The sequence below is a fragment of the Sitodiplosis mosellana genome, unplaced genomic scaffold, assembly GCF_009176505.1.
Source record: "Sitodiplosis mosellana isolate CC-2019 unplaced genomic scaffold, AAFC_SMos_1.0 Smas_scaffold_6197, whole genome shotgun sequence".
NCBI classification, from domain to species: Eukaryota; Metazoa; Arthropoda; class Insecta; order Diptera; family Cecidomyiidae; genus Sitodiplosis; species Sitodiplosis mosellana.
Genome location: NW_022601438.1, coordinates 1304876 through 1322417, shown reverse-complemented (window position 1 = coordinate 1322417; position 17542 = coordinate 1304876). Strand labels below are relative to the sequence as shown.

At 35.9% G+C, this 17542-nt stretch overlaps 2 protein-coding genes across 5 annotated transcripts; one reads left to right on the top strand and one right to left on the bottom strand.

The window, feature by feature from the left end:
* Window positions 1-2638: 2638 nt before the first annotated feature.
* On the top strand, window positions 2639-3901 carry LOC129577562 (2-methoxy-6-polyprenyl-1,4-benzoquinol methylase, mitochondrial). Its single transcript, XM_055464879.1, has 3 exons — window positions 2639-2941; window positions 3007-3428; window positions 3546-3901. The coding sequence occupies exons 1-3, from the start codon at window positions 2767-2769 to the stop codon at window positions 3846-3848; spliced, it is 900 nt and encodes a 299-aa protein (XP_055320854.1). The 5' UTR covers window positions 2639-2766; the 3' UTR covers window positions 3849-3901.
* A 1787-nt stretch (window positions 3902-5688) lies between these two features.
* On the bottom strand, window positions 5689-15473 carry LOC129577560 (ATP-binding cassette sub-family G member 1). 4 transcript variants are annotated; one of them, XM_055464878.1, is made up of 12 exons: window positions 11351-11700; window positions 11169-11246; window positions 10617-10915; window positions 8600-8907; window positions 8333-8478; window positions 7945-8183; window positions 7515-7776; window positions 7112-7263; window positions 6874-6974; window positions 6597-6752; window positions 6188-6393; window positions 5689-6077 (listed from the first exon to the last, which is right to left on the bottom strand). In XM_055464878.1, exons 3-12 carry the CDS (start codon window positions 10816-10818, stop codon window positions 5936-5938), a joined length of 1914 nt encoding a protein of 637 aa, XP_055320853.1. In that variant the 5' UTR covers window positions 10819-10915; window positions 11169-11246; window positions 11351-11700; the 3' UTR covers window positions 5689-5935. The 4 variants fall into 4 exon arrangements, with proteins under 4 accessions (XP_055320853.1, XP_055320850.1, XP_055320852.1 ...); XM_055464875.1 differs by lacking the exons at window positions 11169-11246; window positions 11351-11700 and adding an exon at window positions 14880-15473; XM_055464877.1 differs by lacking the exons at window positions 11169-11246; window positions 11351-11700 and adding an exon at window positions 15019-15439.
* Window positions 15474-17542: the final 2069 nt, after the last annotated feature.

Sequence of the window (17542 nt, the reverse complement as noted above, 5' to 3'; positions counted from 1 at the left end):
AATTCAAGTGTTTTCTCATCCTCATCCTCATTCTCTCTCTCTGTCTCTCTCTCTCTCTCTCTCTCTCTCTCTCTCTCTCTCTCTCTCTCTCTCTCTCCCCCGGTATATCTCATAAAGTGGCGTTAAATACTTCAGAATCATAACCGAAATATAGCTGTGTGCTTGTTATTGGTGTTGTGGCATACGTAATAGAGATATCATATCAGAGACGGACGAGTTTTTGTTAGCGTCATCAATAGAAATAATATGTAAATATAATCATCATCAGGCGCTTTTGCATGCAGCACTCTGCTGACAAATCAAATCAAACACAATCAATATTTTGTTTATCAACAAAAAGCTTTGTTACAAAACCGTTTTGAACATAATTTATTTACTTGGAATTGTGCGAAACACATTTTCACTAGCCAGCATTTATAATTTCATTGATTTACAAGCCATCGCCTTTTCTGGTGTGGTGATCACCTGGGTACGTTGAGCATTGGTCATCGATTGCTATTCCAACCAGAAAATCAAAAATTGGATGTATTTAGCAAACTCACTATCAGTTCTGCTGTTTTTTTCTTCCTTTTGCGGGGTATTTCATTGAAAAACCATTTTAGCTGCTCAATAAACCGATTTTATAATCACGTCGTATAATCTATTGAAGGATGTATACTAGAAGAAAAGAAAACAACAAAAATATTTTACTTACGCCTTCGAAATGAGCGAAAAATTCCATTATGACTTTCTGGCCATTCGTAAATTCAACGGAAGCGCATCTAAAAATCAGTTTAATGGCTTACTTTAATATTCCTCAACACACATTTTTATTGCTTTCGAATCTTTCTCTCTCTTCTTCTTCTTTTCTTACTCATCGACTTTTGTTGGATCTTCAAGCTAATAGCAATCATCGAATTGTTGAAATATTTTATCACGAGCATCATGTGTTTCCTCCTAGACAGCGACGAACTTTTCATCCACGACAATCGCTCCATCGTTTGCGTTGAACATGCATTTCAATAATGACGATCGTGATTGTACTGGGTCTGACATGAAACCCAGAATTGAACCGCCGTACGCAAACTATCGAGACAAAGAAAAAGAGAGAAGAGAGAGGAGAAAAAAATATTATCATTAAAATAAAAATCAAACTATTTTCATCCCATTTAATTGCTCACCGTAGCGAGAAGCGGCAAAAAGCAAATCGTATATGTTAAAACCATTTTGTTTGCGTTTGTTTCTTTTTCTTCTCCGTTGGTTAATAATATCCAAATCACTTGGCAACCGGAAAGATACTGAGATGTTGTGCAAATCGAGCGAAATGTTTTATAGGAATACCACATTCAAATGTTTTATTTTTTCGGTTGCTCAAATGCGTGAATTTCCATTGAAAATAATGGAAAGTGTTATAATCGACAGAAAAAAAAATCGAATTAATATTTGTGGGTTGTTTTTTTTTTTTTTTGTCAACATAACCCATTTTAAGCAGAACTCTTTTCATCAATGCGGCATTTCTTTGATTCAACTGAATTTGAAATGATTCCCGAATGAGAATAACGTCGTATATGGGAAATGGCATGCTTCATTCATTGGTCAATTCAATTTTGACGAAATGAATGTATCACACCGCAAATAGTGTGGGGTAGGAAGAGTGTTGGTTACAAATGTAAGACCAAATTTAATGAAATATCAGTTGAGAATTTCGCTTCGACTGATACGATTTATCGATTAGCCATTGAATTACTCTTTCATTATAACGAAAATGTTATTCGCTTTGATTTTGACAACTTGACGGAATTAATAATGATGCGTTCGGATTAGATATGACCAATGGTGATTTGCGCAATGTGTTACTTTTCAAGTAAGATTGATAATGCTTATTGTGTTTGCTGATCGAGAATTTTGGGCATATGTGTGCTTGTGATGTTTGGTGATGATTTGAATGAAATTAATGGGAATATATCGGTATATTGACACATTAGCATCGTGTTACGATGTAATGCTCGGTGTTTTTGATTCCCTGTGAAAATTCGTGCATAGCGATAACAGCAATAGCTATATAGCAAGAGCAGAAAAGCGATAAAAATAAATTCCCTCAGATATAAATGAATATTCGATGTGATTGCATTCGATCCATTCAAATCAGATTCGCTTTTGGCTAATCGGTATTGATTTTATCGATGACTTGACAAGATTTCATTATTCGCTGCTTGGAAATAATTGTTGTTGCATTCTATACATGTATGATGAATGTGCTTTCTTCTTCTTCTTTTCGGCATGAATTGGAACTAATTCGCGGTACGTTTTGGTCACAATAATCGGTGGTGAAATGATGCATACATCAGCTATAGTGTCCAAAGTATTGGATTTATTTTTCACCATATGGATTTTTTCTTTCGGCTAATTGAAGCGATTCACTCAAAAGATTCTCATCCGTGCATATTTATTGCCCGAATTTATTCAATATGTAGTTCACACAAGCGGAAGTATTATATTGGATTGACGATAACGAATCTCACATTCGTAACGATAATTTTGATTTTTGTCTATTAGCGAAATACACAGTGAAAGCATCCACCAGTCTTGACATTTGTATACACATATGAGTCACACTCACACACATATACGCTTGCTCTAACTCTCTGGCTGTCAGAAACATTTTGAGGTTAGAAGCACTTTATTTGTTATGAAACTAAACCACATAATATTGAATGTCCCATAAATAATTTGATATTTTAAATTTCGGTAAAAGTCTTTCATCTGTAAATCTAATCCGCTTCGCAAATGCATAGTTTAAAGAATTTGACAGTGAGGCAATTTTGGGCAATTAATTCATTAATTGGTCAGAATTGCAGTCGCAAGCGTTATTTGTGCACAACAAAAGAAACAACAGCCGAAATTAACCGAACCACACATTTTGGATTTCAAACTGTCGGCGAAAATGAAAAGGAGAACAAAGGTTTGGCAATTGCAAAAAGTGAAATCTAATGCAATTTTAAATGAATATTTATGTGTTTTCTACAGTGCATAAAGTATTTGAGGATGTAGCGGCATCCTATGATTTGATGAACGATGCAATGTCGATGGGAATTCATCGAATATGGAAGGATATTTTCATGGAACGTCTTGGGCCGACTCATGGCACACGATTGCTGGACATGGCTGGCGGCACCGGTGATATAGCTTTTCGTTACCTAAAATATCTGAAAAATTCACGCACCGCATCAGATGCAAAGAAAAGTCATGTCACGGTGTCAGACATCAACCAAAATATGCTCGATGTGGGCAAACAACGAGCGGAGAATTTAGAATTCACCAATGAATCTTTGGATCATTGTACTATTGATTGGGTTTGTGCAAATGCCGAACAACTGCCATTTGATAGTAACACATTCAATGCGTACACAATTGCATTCGGTATCAGGAATTGCACACATATTGATAAGGTAGTGACTTTTCTTTTGTTGTTGGTTAATAATCATGATAGCAATCAAAAAAAACGTTCAAATGCGATCGAAAGGAATTAATACAAATTTGGTTCTATGATTCAATTCAAAATTCAGGTGATTGAAGAAGCGTATCGAGTGCTGCAGCCCGGCGGCCGTTTTATGTGCTTAGAATTTAGTCATTTGAATAATTTGCAAATGCAATGGCTTTATGACCAGTATTCCTTTACGTATATACCGCCGATGGGTCATATTTTAGCCGGCCAGTGGGAGGCCTATCAATATCTCATCGAAAGTATTCGCCGTTTTCCAAAGCAACAACAATTCAAACAAATGATCCAAAATGCTGGTTTCAATTGTGTTACCTATGAAAATCTTACATTCGGTGTTTGTGCCATTCACTCAGGTTTCAAATTGTAGACGTTCAATTGATTAAAAAGAATAAAAATTTTGACAAATATAAAACATCGTCTCTTTCAACTCATATAAAGAACATTCTTTTAATTCAACTTAAACGTAGAATTTCACAGTTTTCAGTTGAGATAAATTTCTTGATATATCCAATTATTTTCTTTTGATTGGGAAATCGAATTTATCACCTCCAAATCTAAATGCATGAAAAACTATTTCATACTAAAATTTTCGTTACATTCGGATAGAAATGTGTGCCGTTCCCAATGTCATATCCGTTTGAATCGAGGCCGACCTCAATGGTTTTGCCCATTTGTAGCATGGTAAGTTTCTTGAAGGATGGATCAATGCATAGAATACTCTCAATGCTTGTATTATCAACGCTGGAACAATGTAACAGTATACGTCCGTAGGAGCGTTCTATTTTATCGATGCGCACCTTTTCGCCCGGTTCGATGACATCTGTGCTGCGTTCATTTATCCAAAATGAATATTCCGATTTGTTGTTATTGACTACCTTATTTAATCGCTCCACTAGACCGCCTTTCACAAGTTTCTTGCTCCGCGTACGGCGGGTGTGTATCCGCGAATTTTGCGAATCAATTTTCAGTGAGAATTGTGAACTTTCAGACTCGATGACTGGTGGATTTGAACTTTGTGTCGTGATGGTGGTTTGTGTGAATACAATATCGGCCGAATGTTGCCGTGTAATAATTTCTGTTCTCGTATTTTGACTTGATTCCTTCGTCGGCGAATCATTTTCATCCAACGAATCTGATTCGATGATGGTTTCATTATGGTCCGGTCGACTAGTAATCGTACTGCTGTTGAATACACTTCTGCGGTTTGCCTTCTGTTGTTGTTTTATTGGTGTCGTCGCATCTTTCAATTTAGTTTGTTCTTTGCTTGAGTTCAGTTGATTTTGCTCAGATTTCTCCAAAAACAAAAGACTCTTTGAACGCGCTTTTGGACGCGGATGTGATTTGTTGAAGCACTCGGATACATCTCTCAATACCGGTTCATCATCCACACTTTCTTCACTGCTCCAGACGAACGAATCGTCAACCGTCAGGCTCGAATTGATGCTCATATTTATTTGTAATGGTTTGGATTTCGGTCGTCTGTATTGTTTTTGTGTTGTTTTGAGCGGTGTCTGACGAAGCTGTTGTTTGACACATGGCACATTCTCTCCATCGCTGTCCTCAATTTGGAAGTTATTGCTTTCGTTGAGGCTGCTTTCTGAACTATGCACAATTTTTCGATTGATTTTTGCGCGTTTCACTGTGGTTGTAATCGGCGTTGATGCAAATGTACGTTGTAAATTCTTCCATGAACTCGATCGCTTCATTTCGTGGCCGCGCGCAATAATAACAAACCAACACTATAAACAGCACAACAAACGAGTAATTGTGTTGATGTCTCGTTTGACATTCGGTTCGTGTGTATATTTATGTATATATTCATTCAGAGTGTGGTAAGCACAAGTCAATGTCATTTGGGTATTGAACGTTTCCATTCGATTGATATACTCGGTTTGCTCTTCGGTACAGTGAACACAAACAGTGTACAACCAAGCAATTGTGGCTTACCAATGCGATATAATATTATAGCTGCTGTGTTCCTTCCGTCGCCACTACAAAACCATTTCAACAGTAATGAAATTTATAAATGAAATTCAACGCATTCGCATTTATAAATTATAAACCTGATTTTAAATTAACTTTCATTCCATTTCGAAATTGGTTTTATTGTTCAGCGAATGTGAGAGCGCAAACATTAGAAATATATAAAACTGGAATTAATTGAGGAAAATTAGTCCATATTTAAATTTGAATAAATCATGAAATCATTTGGCTCGTAAAATAATTTCTTTTATTAGTTTGGTTGCATAAAATTTGCTAGAAATAAAAATTGCTAGTTTGATCGGAACGTATCATCGTTGTGTGCTGGTCCGTCAAACGATTCGAAAAATTGCCTAATGTATAAATTTTTTTATGCATAATTTGGATTTGGCAAAAAGATTTTTTGTTTTGTTTTTCTCGTTTCATAAAATTTTCTTAAGAACTAATTAGTTGAAGGTGAATATGAGAAAAAGCTTATCGAACTGCAACCACCTTCCATCGGAGGAGGAAATAGGCACCTAAACGTAGTAGCACAACCGTAATGAACAAAGCATTCAAACATGGCCAAAATTGATCGCCTCGCATCGAAATTTCGGTGAGGAACTGCTTTGGATATCTGAAAATGGATGCAGAGATTTTTTTCGTAAGTAAAAACATCAATGTCGAACTGGGGAAAACATAGAAGAAGAAAAAATCATGCATGAAACTGTTCAGCATGTTGTGTACCTGTAGTGGCAATACATAGCCTTATCACATGCCAATGTTTGTCGATTTTCACCATAAATAGCGCCAACAAATCCTTCGAGACCATATCGCATGAAAGATATATTACTACCCCATTTCATGTAACTGGGCAAGTCACGCAAAGTGACACCGAATCCAGCGAACATCATCATTGGAATGGTGATAGTCGGCGCCAAAAAAGTGCCATTCTTGATGATGGAGAAAAAAAGAGAGGAAAAAACAAACAAATAGTGGGAAAATCAAATTGTGTTGAATCGTCAGTCGAATCTAGTGTGTATGTGTTTTTTTTTCGTCGTCGTCGTCGTTGTCGGCAAGCGTTGAATTTTCTGCGAACAACCAACGAAGATGAAGAAAAAAACACAGCAAATCTCTGCTACGCTACTCTACTCACCACTACATCGAACCATGCGCCAACCATCAGACCGATACTTTGACCGACAATCGTGACTACAATACTTATAGCAAGGAACATAGCGAATCGGGACAGTTCGAATGGCTGGCTCGTAATGGTGTAAATTAAAATAGTAAAAATTGACGTGCCGATAAACTGTGAAATGCAAACAACAGAGAACAGTGAATGAAATGCTAATTACCATTAAAAATCGAAATAATTTTTCATTTGGGGATTGGCTTTTTTTTGCTCTTTCTCCGTTTTGTCTTTTTCTTACCGAAATTGGAAGATCGAGCAAAGTGACCGAAATGTAGTATGACTTCAGCGAATACCATCGATTGAAATGCTCCTTCAGCAATATACCCATTTCCGTTGGAACTAGATTTATAAATTATGAAACAAATTATATTTTTACTTTTCGTTATCTAAAAAAAAAAAATCGTTCAGCAAAAGCTGTCTCTCTTTCTCTCTCCAGCTATAAAAGAAAAGAAAAATAATGTCTTGAAATCACATACATGTTAGAACTGTGAGCATCATTGTGGCCATTGAACAGTGCATTAAAATAGCGAATAATAATTTGTAATTATCGAGAACGCGCGAACCCTCATTTCCAGAGCCTATGTACAAAACACCCAACATAAGTGCCACCGAAATGTTCACGGCCATTCTGAAAAACAACGCACACAAAAATAATTACCATCACAAATTATTATCGAGCGAAAATAAATCATGAGTTATGCAAATGTATCTGTTTTATGATTATTTCCCTATTTTTTCATTCCCCTTCTAAATGGGAAACCATAAATCGATTAGGGCCAAAATGAAAAAAAAAATGGTATTCATACGAACATACATGTGTGCCCACAAGAAAATCGAGTAGGGAATTTGAAACCAAAATGAAAATCCAAATGAATTTACCTTAAATGAGTTAAAGTTGCGTCTCGTTTTGTTTTGATCCAACCGCGTCGCATCAAAATTCGCAGTTGATGGAATGAATTGACGGATTCCATTCGGTCGTTATCTTTGGATGATTGCCTGATTGGATATTTTTGTCGCAATGCTTCCAATTTGCAAACTTTTTCCGGGTTTGTAAACCAATCAATGCATTCACCATTGTCCATACTCTCGACCATCGTTTTGATTTTGTCAATGCCATATTCACCGCAGGCCAGTTCAACAACTATACGTTTGTGTATCAGCAGAAAATTGGTGATAAAGAAAATTGCGGAAAGAAAAACTTAGCCATTCGAAAACAGCGCATCATCGACAGCAATAGTAATCATAGCAATTGGATCAACAAAAAAAACGACCAACACGCACACAAATCGCTTGGAATCTAAACACTTACTGTAATCGGCTGGATTGTGATAAACTGGACACGGCAAATTCACGGATTGTAAATAAGGTACGATTTTTTCAGTACCTCCTTGATATAGACATTCGCCCATCGCAAGTATGTACACTTGTTCGAATTGTTGAAATAGTCGGGCGGACGGCTGATGAATTGTGCAAATAATTGTTCGACCTTGAGCAGCCAACTGTTTCAACAGACTTACAACCTGGTAACATGAATGACTATCCAATCCTCTGGTAACAATACCCAATGAACAAAATAAACAAAAAATCCGTTAGAACATTCAACACACCTCCTACTTCGGGTGAGTTTTTTCTTCCCACCACCTTGAACTGTGTGTGTATATGTATGTGCACACGATATAGCGGAAATGATAACTTACGTGGTGGGTTCATCCAGGAACATCACAGTCGGATTGTTTATTAGTTCCAGTGCAATTGAGAGCCGTTTCTTTTGTCCGCCTGACAGTCGTTTTGAAATTGTGTTTTGATGCTCGTACAATCCGAGCAACGTTAGAATCTCTTCAATCTAAACAATGAGTTTGGAATCAAATTTTCAATACGATTTTGTTTTTTGTTTGTTTCATCTCAAATGCATGCGTTTTATTTTCTCAAATTCGAATTAATAGTCAGAAATGAAAAGTACTTACTCGTGCAGCTTTCTCATAGGATTTGAATGTGTTGCCCAATTTGAAGTCGGCAGCTATTTGCATGTTCTCCAAAACAGTGAGTAATGTTTGTATCCGATCTTCTTGTGTAATGTAACAGGACATTCTTCGAAAAGCGTCCAAATTTCGAAGTCGACCATTTGTATAAACGGACCCCTGCACACCGGTCCTTCTGTACCCTGATAACACATCCAACAACGTTGATTTTCCTGCACCGGACGGACCCATTATCGCAGTCAATTGGCCAGATGGAAATTTACCATTTACTTTGTGCAAAATTTCTTTAGAGCCTAAACATGGTTCGAAAGTGGTTAAAAAAAAAAATCGCATCGTCAGCACAATTACATGACATTTCACTTCGTATTTACCATGCAATTTTCATTTTAATTTTTTTTCATTTTGTTTTGTTTTGTGTTGTGGAAAAAAAAACGTGCAAACAATTATTGACTTTGTCACCTTTTTCGTTGTTCCATTGCACATGATAACATGTATTGTTAACACAAACAAATACAATTCTAAGCTCTGTTCATTTCAATGGATACAAAGTCTAATTGATTTCGTGGTTTCTTTCGCTTTACGAATAACCTTGTGTGACATAGTGGGAGCATTTTTGGTCGATATATAGAGTTCAAATATTTTAATATTCACAATTTGTAATTGGAAACTATTTTGAGCTAGGTGCAAATTGTCTATAAAATGCAATCCTAAGCAGAGACTGAAATAACCGGATCTTCTGCCAGTTTTCGGATCTTCTGAATGGAAAAATGCTGCTCCAGTTTTAAATTACGGATCCTAAGAAATTTCAAATGAACCAAAATTTATGCCCAAAGCACGCATACAAAATACTCTTTGATAGAAAATATTACAATAAATTAGGGAAAAATTGAATTTCATTGCACATCATATGAAAATATTAGGCTCGCTTCGCTCGCCATACAAACATTAAAATTTTGGTCAAGATATGGGAAATATCAAATTCGTTATCGCAAAAACTGTTCACTTTTTCGAATTTTTTGTGTACACCTGCATTCTGAAGTTCGTCAGCTTTTCAATGAATTTGAAACATTTTAATCGTTATTTGAAACAGTTCTGCGTTCACATAATAAATTCTCACTTTGAAGACTTCGGTTGGAAATCGAAGTTGAATGATTGAATATCCTAAAACACCGATTGTGGAGAAATCGTGGCACTAGCATGCACTTATGTGCTGAGACGGCATTCATATTGAAAAAATAATTCCCAAGATCGGCAATAAAATTGTGGATGGATGATAAAAATCAATGGGGAATATCAAACATTTCATTTTTTTTCGTTAAACAAATTGAATCTTTCAAATACAATGAAACTTATCTATAATTCAGAGTTTCGTTTTGTTTTTTAGATTGCAATCGGAATTTCGGATCTTCTGAACACAATTTATCGCGTTTTCGGATCTTCTGAAAATTTCTTATTTCAGTCTCTGATCCTAAGATTGACGTTGGAAAAGCAATCTGTTGATTAATAACAACTGAGCAATAAAAAAAAGAAATCAATGAAAATTATCGTCAATTAATACTTAAAATAGTTTTAATTGTATGTTTTACAGCGGCAACAAGTGTACAATTTCGCTACTTTGTTGCATTCAATGCATTCGCGTGAAACATCACTGCCGTAAAAAATTTGCTTTGATTTTGCAGTAAAAAAACAATTTGCAATGTCTACCTAATAAAAAGACTGAACCAAAGCATTTCGTTTAGTGAATTCATTGCTTTTATGGAAATGCTGCTGGATAGAATGTGGTTTTGTTTTGCTCTTAGAGCGACGTTCAATACACAAGCGTAGCCATAAATGCCAACACGAAAATAAATCTTCTTTTTATAGTTAAATTTGCATCTACAGACATTTTTCGATTTCAATGTTGCAAAAAATTGCATGAGTAACAAAAACAATACGGAGGAAATTGAAAAGAAGTAAAAAAAAATGATCAAAATGCATATGTACTGTACATATATATGCTTACCTTTGTTGAAACCTAAATTAACAGTATATGTAATATCTTTGAATTGTAAGTCGATTGGATCACGATTGGCCATGTTGAGTCCATTTGAAAATGCCAACTGTTTTTCGTATCCATTTCCATTGAAGCCATTCTGTTGTTGTTCGCTGGTAATATTGCCCATCGGCAGATTTATTTGTCGCTCAATCGTTAAATTGTGATCCATTCTGTGTGCGTGTGTGTAATTAACACCGTTTAACCGCTACAATCTCAATGTGTGTTTAACTGTTCTTTTTTTTTGCACTTTTATTTCGTATCTATTTCTGTTTAGAAAATGTAAATTAATTGACACATAAGTTGAAACATTTCGTAACGCTAACACGCATATCAATTATAATTATTATGTAGTAAAAAGGATATTTCTCAGCTGGATTTTAGCGTTTATTTTTGTTCTTTCTTTTTTCTGGTTAGATTGATTGAGTCTATGATTCGAAATGAATCGGCACATTCGCACGCGCACACACTAAACCAGCTAACACTCTTTCAAACGTTATGTTATACACACTCATGAAATACCTTGTGTTATATTATAGATTTCACGAAATGTTCACGATTGAGAATCCACTACCGTGGCTAAAACCGAACAACTCCAAACTAAAAAGCGGCCAACGAAATATATTTTCATTTGATATGTTTTCGATTCCAAAAGAAATCTACACACGAAGACAAGAAAGCAACGAAATAAAAAAAAAACTCACTCTGGCTCTATATACAGTACGAAAAAAAAAACTGTTTACGAAAAGTGTGGCGTATTTCGCTCCGTTTGTAAATTTGAAATTGTGTGCTTTTTTTTTTTACTATGCATGCATTTATCACACTTTATTTAGCTTTGGTGGAGATGTGTGTGAGCGCGCGCGAGAGCTGAAGTGTTGTGGAATCGGTTTCGTTTGGTTTTTGGTTTTGCAAAACTATAAATGATGTAATCCATTTTTACACATTACTCTTTCGGAGCTACAAGATGAATAGAGTGAGAATGTTGTTGTGGATTTGTGTGTTGGTAAAACTTTAAAATTCAGTAATAGCGTTAGCAGCATCAGTATCTATTATTGAAGATGCGTTACGGAGAGAGACACTCACACGCAAAACTGTATTGTATGATTAAATTTGGTCAACATAGTTAAGTTCAGCTGACGGTCATGGAATATTCATCGGTTTCAACCGATTGGCTCAAAAAGCAATAGCCCTCAGTTTGGCACGATTCTAGCATTCGTCACCTGTTTTTTTTTTTGTCGCATTTGTTTGGCCCAAAAATTGCAGCGGTGTCGGTAGTGTGTACGCTACGAAGATCACGGATTTAATATTTTAGGATTATAGCTCAAGGTAGCCGACCGATTGAATGTATTTTCAATAAAATCGCTCGTTACATTTTACGTACACCTCCTTTCGCGCGAGGTGCTTAATTGATTAAATCAGTCACTCAGTCAGTCGTCGCCGAAAAAAAAGGTAAAAACTGTGTGCGTCATAGAGAAACCAAACGCATTTTTCTTGCGTTATCTCTTTTTGTTTCCATTTGCGAATTTATTTGTTGTGTGTGTGTGTGTGTGTGTGTAAGCGCGCAAGCTCACGCAGTTTTTGCCATAGTATTTCATTGTCAAGCTAAGAAAAAACTTAGAAAAGGCACAAATTTGAATTGCACGCTTTTGCTATTTGGTGCATGCAATAAAATTTCGCATAGGTCAATAAACAAGTCAAACCAATTGTGAAGTGCGCACGCTTCGCCGATTTTTTATGCCTTCGTTTTAGTTTCTTCAATACAAATGGATACATGTGCACACACATGTATATGAAACATTGCAAATAATGCAAAAATTAAATCAAACATATGCAAATCCGTGATGTTTGTGCGCTGCAAATATACACAAAAATGACATTCATTTTGGAATGTTACTAGCAAAGTTTGCATCAAAGCCGCGCACACGGCATTTTTCCCGTAAACACAAAACAATGTGCATCTCAGATGGCTTTAAAAAATCATTTCCTTGACGAGTTCCGGTGCCAATGCGCAGCAAATGCACAAGGCTAATATTCAAATTAGGCGTGCGTTTTTTTTTTCACCACTGATTATTTTTATTGCTATTGCTGCTGCTGGTGCAGCCATTGTCGCTACCGCTCAAGAGATTACAGAATGACGGTGCATTGTGTCGTGATTGAGTGTTTTTTTGCGCTTGTGATGCCCCAACAGGTTACCATTCAGCAGAATTACTCACACAATGTTTGTGTGAATGGTACCATTTGACGTTTGCTCGGCAACAATACAATAAAAAAAAAAACAAGTTGAAATGTTGAGCTCTCGCGCGCTTGCGACGCAACAACACAGTAGTAGAAAAAAAAACAATGAACTTTGCCTTATTAAACCTGATGATATTTTAACAATGTACATATCTGATTAAACTGTGCTAATGTGCCCGTTTACACAACAATTTATTCTATGCTCTAAGCGGGCGCCACCGCCCAACCCTTTATGTATCCAATCAACGAAAAACACATACTCAAAAAATTATGGACACGACCGTGTAAATTATGCTAATTTCATTCTCAAACGAAATGTAAATTAGCAAAGGAAAAAAAAAACAAATTGAAAAACCATTTTTAAACCGAATCCGTACATGTTATCAATCGATTATCAACGCAAACGACGAATCAAACTGCAAAAACAACTGCTACAACCAGAGTAGTGCATTGAGTTTCGAAGTCATTGCATTTGTTTGCGCTACGCCGCACGAAACAACCAACAAAAAACGTCGACAACACACACACACACACACACACGCAGAGAGAGAGAGAGAGAGAGAGAGAGAGAGAAAAACAACCTAATCTGACTAAGCATTCGGGTGCAATGGCTTAATCGAAAATCAATGCAACTTTGGTTGAGTTTTTAATGAACGGTTATGGCCTGTACGATCGAATCGATTTCTTTTTAAAGCCAATTTAACGTTAATTCTACTAACAGCTGATTAATATTCAATTATTTACACTTAAACAAATCCATTCTGCCACTATGGCACACCGGACCGGCCGAATGGGCAGGGAACAATTTGCTCTTCCCGTTATTTGCAATTTGTTGATTTCATTTTTTAATAATTGATAGCATCAATTTTGATCAAGCTAAAGAAGAACATAATTGCAATCGAAGTTCAAGAGTCAATGCCGAAACGAATGCAATGCGAGAGAGCGTGTGGGTGCGCGCGTGTGAGCGTTCACATACTTGAGACAAACATACACACATTGTGTGAATAGTAATTTTATGCAACAGTCATAGAAAATTTTCATTTTCAAAATTCTCAACTACTGAGAGCGCACGACAGAAAGAGATAAAGGAGAGCATAAAATAGCGTGATTATGCGTGTGGCATACATAAATCATTCTTTCAATTAACCACGAATCAATTAATTTAAAATACCAGATAAACATCCACATAATGAACAAATTTATTCTCACACTCTCGCTAATGTTAATTTAGGGTTTTCACACTGTGTTCATTAAAAGTGGCCATCAACAAAAAAAAAAACACAACAAACGACGACAACAACAACAATGAACAAACGCAATTACTTTCCGTATCCGCATCGGATCGCATCGAACTTTGATCCAATAATTTGAAACTTCGTTAAACTTGGCACACTCATGTTAGATTATCTGGAGAGGCACTTGAGAGAGCGATTGATTCATTCTGTGAATAGTCAGCTATAAATATTGATAACTTATCGGTTGACCTTAGAAACAGATATGAAATTAAAGAAATTACTACGATTTCATTTCTCGATTTTTTTTTACATCAATCAATCAACAAAAATCAATGCCATTTCAAGTATGGCCTCTCAACAAATAATTTCCAAATCGAACATCTTGCCTCATCGTGTATTTTTTTTTATTTCTAGCGAAGAAAAAATCATGAAATCATGAATGAATCGATTGTAACCGATTTTTTTTTTTGATAAATTTGCGTAACACGCTCGCGCAATTAATGCGATAAAACAAGGGAATGTTTCGGAGAGTAAGAGTATATATATATATATATATACATATATATATATGAATGATATGTGTGCTTAAATCGGCGTTAACCATTTTTGATAATAATCATCATTTTCGATAACCATCAATTTTAATGGCTAATTTGTTTTAAGTTGTCACACACTTACACCAGTCAATACAAAAATAAAACGTTATACCAACATGAATATCCTTTTTAAATAAAAACTAGACAACAAAATTGAAAGAGCCTACAAGCAAAATCCGTGTATAAATTATGTCCAGTAGATCCGCCTGAATTGATGTATAATTTGCAATTTAGGTATTCCGGTCAAAGTGCCTATTATCGTTTAATTACACTCCATTTTCGAAAAACCAGCGAGACAATAATTACCAATGCAAACAAAATTTAAATCAATAGTCAACACCAATTTAGTTTCGTATCGTTAAGGAAAATACATTAACAATTTAGAGAAAAAACAACAACAACAACAACAACAACAACAATTGTGTGTAGAAAAAAACCGCACGACAGTAAATTAAAATTAGGGAAAAAAACAAAACGAAGAAAACTTTTTTAAAAAAATAAAACACAAAACAATTGAACGAAATTGAATGTGCGTTCACACGGTAAAAACGAGGATCTCGACAAGCGGCTACACAAATCTTAACTGTGCAACCAATGCAATCGGACAGGAGTCGAACGAGCGAAAGACACAAATCGAAAATTCAACAAAATATATGGTATGTGAACACACACAAAGTAATAAGTGTTCTGGGTGGTTGGTGTGTTCTTAGATCGCTAGCTCAGTTAAAACTGTTCTTCGATTCGACAAATGGACATCGGTGAGCACACTAATCGGGTAAATACTATTGCGAGAGAGAATGAATCTGTGTTTGTGTGTGTGTGAGAGAGAGAGAAACGACAAACAAACACACAAAATAGCAACAGTCCTATTTTCAACAACGTTCATTTCGATTTTCAATACATAACAACCATTATCTACTCGGGCTTTTTTTTTAAGTATGAAAAGTATCGAAGTAAAACCAATTTTGAAATGATATAGTCATCGCGTTCATATTCCAATTTAGCACAATCGTTATAAATCAGTCGTTCAAGTGCAAAGTTGTAAAAAAAAAAGTAGCGCGAGTGCGCGCACGAGCGCACGCTCACAATGTGCGGGATACACTGCACAATAAACAAAGATATAGACCAAATGACCGAAACGAAAGAGAAAATTTAAAGTCCAATTTTTTGTTGATCCCTCCCATATCGCAATGCAGCTAAGCCGCTCGTTATAACCGGCTAAATGATTTCATCCATTGTTATTTCATTTTGAGCGCATTTTTTTCTGTTCACATCTCTCTCTCTCTCCGTGTGTATGCCTTTTTTTCATTTCAATTCCGCCTTATCTGTCGTCCGAATAAATTAGCCGAATGCCGATCGAAACGGCGTCGGAAAGCCTCCAGCATTCTCACTATCTCGATACATGATTTGTACATTTCAAGAAGCCAATTAAAACTTATTCAATTTAATTATTTCACCAGTTGAGCTTATGGTTAATAATAAAAAAAATAGCTGAAATGATGTATGTGCATAAATGCAAATAAATATTTGTGATTTGTGCATATTATACATGGTTTTATTTTTCTTTCATTCATTCATTCATCGCATTTCACAGTTTCTTTGTTTGCGAACTCTTTTGCTGCATTCGACATTTGGCGTTAGTGTGCACGGTGGATGTGCATGTGTGTAAACGTCTCCTTTTCTAATGAATATCACTAAATGTAATATGTGTATACGCAACTTAATAAACTCAATATGTGACTGTAGAATACATTACACATTTACATATGGAGACAGAGAAAACTGCGAACGTCTTTTATTTGTCATGTCGAGTCAGTGCAGCTGACATATAATTTTTGCTGACCCGTGCACTAACGCAATCATCACATATTCGAATGACGGACGGTCAGATGGCCAACTCATGTCGTTGCTGTTGCTGTTGCTGCTGCTGCTGCGGCTGTTGTCTCACTCGCTAAAATGCCTACGCTATGCGATTTCTCTAGCTGCAGTTACTGCTCTCTATCTGCGGTATAGAAAATATGCAAATTGCATTTGGGAATAAGACGGGGCAGTTGGAAGGAGCGACAGAGAAATGACCAAAAGCAGTAATCACGCGCAATCGTGTAAACAAATAATACTGTGACACGATTATTGTTGCTGTTGCTTTAATTTTTTTTCTCATACCGACAAGATATCTTAGCAATAGTGCATGGCCAGAGAATGTATTTGGCTAATGTCAGTTAGCTAACTGAAAACATTCTGGCTGGCTCAGCGGCTGAATTCTATGCGTTGCGTTTTTTCATCGCATCTGCAGTACAAAAATCATATATATGGGTATTTTTGTTTTGTTTATTTTTTGTTGTTTGTAAACAAATCTGCCTATCTTTTTGCTTTGTCACTGTGCATTGTGCATAGTATATGTCCATTGGAAATGTGCAGAGGCAATGCAAAAAGATAGGCAGATTTGTTTACAATCAACAAAAAATAAACAAAACAAAAATCCCCATAACTAATGTATTGGCAATGTAAAAATAAATGGCGAAAATTTTACATTTCTTATGGGCTGTACAATTAGGGTGTTTTCGGTATTAAATAAACAGAAAATGGTAGTTTTAGTTTGATAGAGCAGAGAATTTGGAATTGATTTCATATATTTTTGTTCGGAATCAGTCCAAAATGCCACTTCCCACAAGCAAAACAAATGTTCGTCGAATTTTGAGGTTATATCACTATTCGCTGAAACTAATCTGATATTTTCCACTTTTTTCGATTCAATCTCACTGCCAGAGATGAATTCTCAATGCAAACATTTATTTTCACGTAATTTTCATTGGAAAAAGTGGCCAAATAG

What these genes read in the sequence shown, in the direction of transcription:
- LOC129577562 (XM_055464879.1), top strand. Translation starts at nt 2,767, where the DNA reads ATGCATAGTTTAAAGAATTTGACAGTGAGGCAATTTTGGGCAATTAAT. An exon ending in AAATGAAAAGGAGAACAAAG is followed by an intron (nt 2,942 to 3,006) that starts GTTTGGCAATTG and finishes TGTTTTCTACAG; the next exon opens with TGCATAAAGTATTTGAGGAT. An exon ending in ATTGCACACATATTGATAAG is followed by an intron (nt 3,429 to 3,545) that starts GTAGTGACTTTT and finishes TTCAAAATTCAG; the next exon opens with GTGATTGAAGAAGCGTATCG.
- LOC129577560 (XM_055464875.1), bottom strand. Translation starts at nt 10,818, where the DNA reads ATGGATCACAATTTAACGATTGAGCGACAAATAAATCTGCCGATGGGC. An exon ending in GCAACTTTAACTCATTTAAG is followed by an intron (nt 7,264 to 7,514) that starts GTAAATTCATTT and finishes GTTGTTTTTCAG; the next exon opens with AATGGCCGTGAACATTTCGG. An exon ending in TGCTCGATCTTCCAATTTCG is followed by an intron (nt 6,753 to 6,873) that starts GTAAGAAAAAGA and finishes TGCATTTCACAG; the next exon opens with TTTATCGGCACGTCAATTTT.